Raw genomic sequence first — 2,767 nt, forward strand, 5'->3', positions numbered from 1 at the left:
AAAACCCAGGCAACATACCCTCAAGAATTCCGGAAGAATGGAAGAAGATATGCATGGATTAAGTCGGATTAGATCGGACGGACCTTCTCGACGAGAGCTGAAACGTACAAGTTGGTAGCTAATACATAACGGATTGACGCGATCAGGAAGAGGAGGGCACCAACTTACCATACAAACGAGCGATCCGAAGCGCCGGGTGATTTTCTGGCTCGTCGTGATAGTGGTTGCGCCAACGATCGGCCCCGTCCGTAATGGTCAACGCCTCCAGTAGATCGGCAGGATCTGCACCGTACTCGATCCCAGGATACCAAGCACCTGCCTCGCCGGGTCGAGGGAAATGCAGGAAGAAGGGATCCAGCAACAAGTCAAGGTCGTAGTAACCCCGGACCAAGCCGATCAGCACCCGTTGAAGAAATGACTCCCACCGGGCGCCAGCTCTGGATTGACGCTTCTTGCGATCAGTATAGAACGCGTCCAAGTACCGACTGGCGCGACGCTTGGCGATGCTCACCGGAAAGGCGTGGGTGGAGTCCCAATAAGCCCGAAGATGTTCATCTTCGTAAGAAGCGTAAAACGCAACATGTGCCGGGACCACCCCGACCTTTGAACGTGAGAGAGCTCACCGGGGCCGCAAGGATCTTCCACGGAGCAGATTCGATCAAGTCGCGTACGTTGTTCTCGTCCACCGGATCGTCTCGCCATTCTCCGGACTGAGGCACGGGGTCGCGAAGAGGGATTAGCCATTCCATAGGCTTGGTGTAGTGGTGAAACAGCAGATCCGCGTCCATCTCCACGATGCTGGTCTGACGAATATCCTGTGCAGACCAGGGGACGATGTCGTGGCCGCGAAAGCTACGACGATCGCGATAAATTCCGATCGGGGAACAGTGGTAGGCGGCAAGGCCGCCAGCTCAGCGTCCGATAGAGGACCGGATGGCATTCCGAACTTGTTCTTGGCACGACTCAACTCCGGAGAACTACTATCGCTTCCCGCGGCGTCGGAATCACATACGCGAGAAGAATTGTATTCACCGGAAGAGCTCTCGCCACCGTCAGTGTGCGCGCCTGCCTCAGAAGCTGCAGGGGACGACGAAGCGCCTCCGCTGCTACTCTTAGCGGTCCATCGAACAGATCGAGGAAGATGATCAGGAGGACCAGCGGATGAAGGAGATAACACCGACCCTTTAGCCTTCTGGCCGGCAGCCACGGCAGACAGAACCTCGATCGAGGATCCAGACGCAGGGGCATGACTCGAAGTGCTAGCCTGGGAGAGATGTGAAGTGGATCGAGCAGCCTTGGAGACACGGGTAGACTGGGCTGGAGACTCGGCCTCAGAGCGTGCTCGCTTGTGGCCCGGCGCGGAAGGGAGAAAGGATGCAATGTTGGACAACCTCTCCTGCGCCTGGTCCCGTTCAGCCCCTAGATCGGTGCCCTCCATGAAACGCTCGCCAAGCTGGCCGAGCTTCATCTCTTTGAACCGCCAGAGCGTCTCTCTCCCGCTGAAGCGTTGCGAGCACGGACTCGAGGTCCTGACGCGACTTCTGAGACCTCTCGACTTGGTTAATCCGCCTTTCCAGCCGGGCGATAGTATCTCGAGCCGCTGAGACACGATCCTCTGTGACACAAGATACAAATCAGTGCGACGCCGACAAAAGGTATGCAGACAGCACTCACGGGTAGCGATATGCGCTGCCCTAGCTTGGTCGCGCTGAGAAGTTGCCACCTGAACACGCTGAGAAGCCTTCTGGAGATCCCGATCCAGTGTCGATACCCGATCCTGCAAGCGGCCAAGCTCGGTTGTATGGGTTGTGATCGTGGTGTCGGCCACCCTCAAGCGACGCTCGTAGTTGTCACGCAAGGTACGGAGGCGACGGGTCTTATGCTCGATCGCGGCCTCGAGACGAGTTACCTCGGCTTGAGCGGCCTTGCGGGACGTAGCTGATTCGAGAAGCGGGGGCAGATTGGCGGTCCCGCGGGACTTGTAAATCAGATTGAGACCGCGCGAGCTGGGACTCCAAGTCTGCTATGCGGCGACCTGTATCAGGCGGAACGATCACGTCAAAGGAAGAGGCGGCAGCCAGCTGTGCCTCCAAGGTGCAGATCCGGTCTAGGAACTCGGACACAACTTCGTTGTAGCGGATTTCCAAGTCACGGTACCGAAGGCGGCAAGCCTCAAGCTCATGAGAATTGTCGAAACGCTCTTGCAACGCATCCAAGCATTCGGCGAGCTTCGTCCGGGTGGATTCCAACTGGTGGCGAACCAAGTCGTATTTGCGCTGACAGAAGAGTACATACGGCGACGCAGCATTGGCAGCGTCGGCGAGTTGACGATCCAGATCCTTCGCGCAAAGTCGTGTAGTTAGGAAGTTGCGGCGCAGGTTCTCATGATCCGAGCAAAGTTCGTGCAGTGTCTCGACTTGATCAACGTACTGCTGCAGCGCGCTAAGCGAGGCCCGCACGCTGGCAAGGTCCGACGAAGGATCGGCCAGCTCGATGGTCGACACGGTGGCAAGAGAGCCGCGCGGAGCAGAACGAGGAGACGAACCGGGCGAGGACGTGAGGTCGACAAAAACGTTGCTGTCTGCAGAAGAGAGAGTTAGCGAAGGAGAAGGGACCAATGAGGCATGGAAGCACACTTACCGGAAGACATGACGACGTAACAGACGGTCGTGGAGATGCGCGAAGGCGCAGACGAGAAGCTGCTGCAAGGGGCGAAGATCGGTGAGTGAAGTCCGACAGTTGGTGCTGTGAACTCTCACTCAGGGGA

The 2,767-nt window shown here is 57.6% G+C and overlaps 1 protein-coding gene across 1 annotated transcript; it reads right to left on the reverse strand.

The window, feature by feature from the left end:
• Positions 1 to 142: 142 nt before the first annotated feature.
• Positions 143 to 2,650, reverse strand: PPTG_18110 (hypothetical protein; the record flags this gene model as incomplete). Its single annotated transcript, XM_008916021.1, has 5 exons — positions 143 to 601; positions 672 to 815; positions 887 to 1,938; positions 2,036 to 2,581; positions 2,641 to 2,650. 5 exons carry the CDS (start codon positions 2,648 to 2,650, stop codon positions 143 to 145), a joined length of 2,211 nt encoding a protein of 736 aa, XP_008914269.1.
• Between the last annotated feature and the right edge of the window lie 117 nt (positions 2,651 to 2,767).

This window comes from Phytophthora parasitica (genome assembly GCF_000247585.1).
Source record: "Phytophthora parasitica INRA-310 unplaced genomic scaffold supercont2.78, whole genome shotgun sequence".
NCBI classification, from domain to species: domain Eukaryota; phylum Oomycota; class Peronosporomycetes; order Peronosporales; family Peronosporaceae; genus Phytophthora; species Phytophthora nicotianae.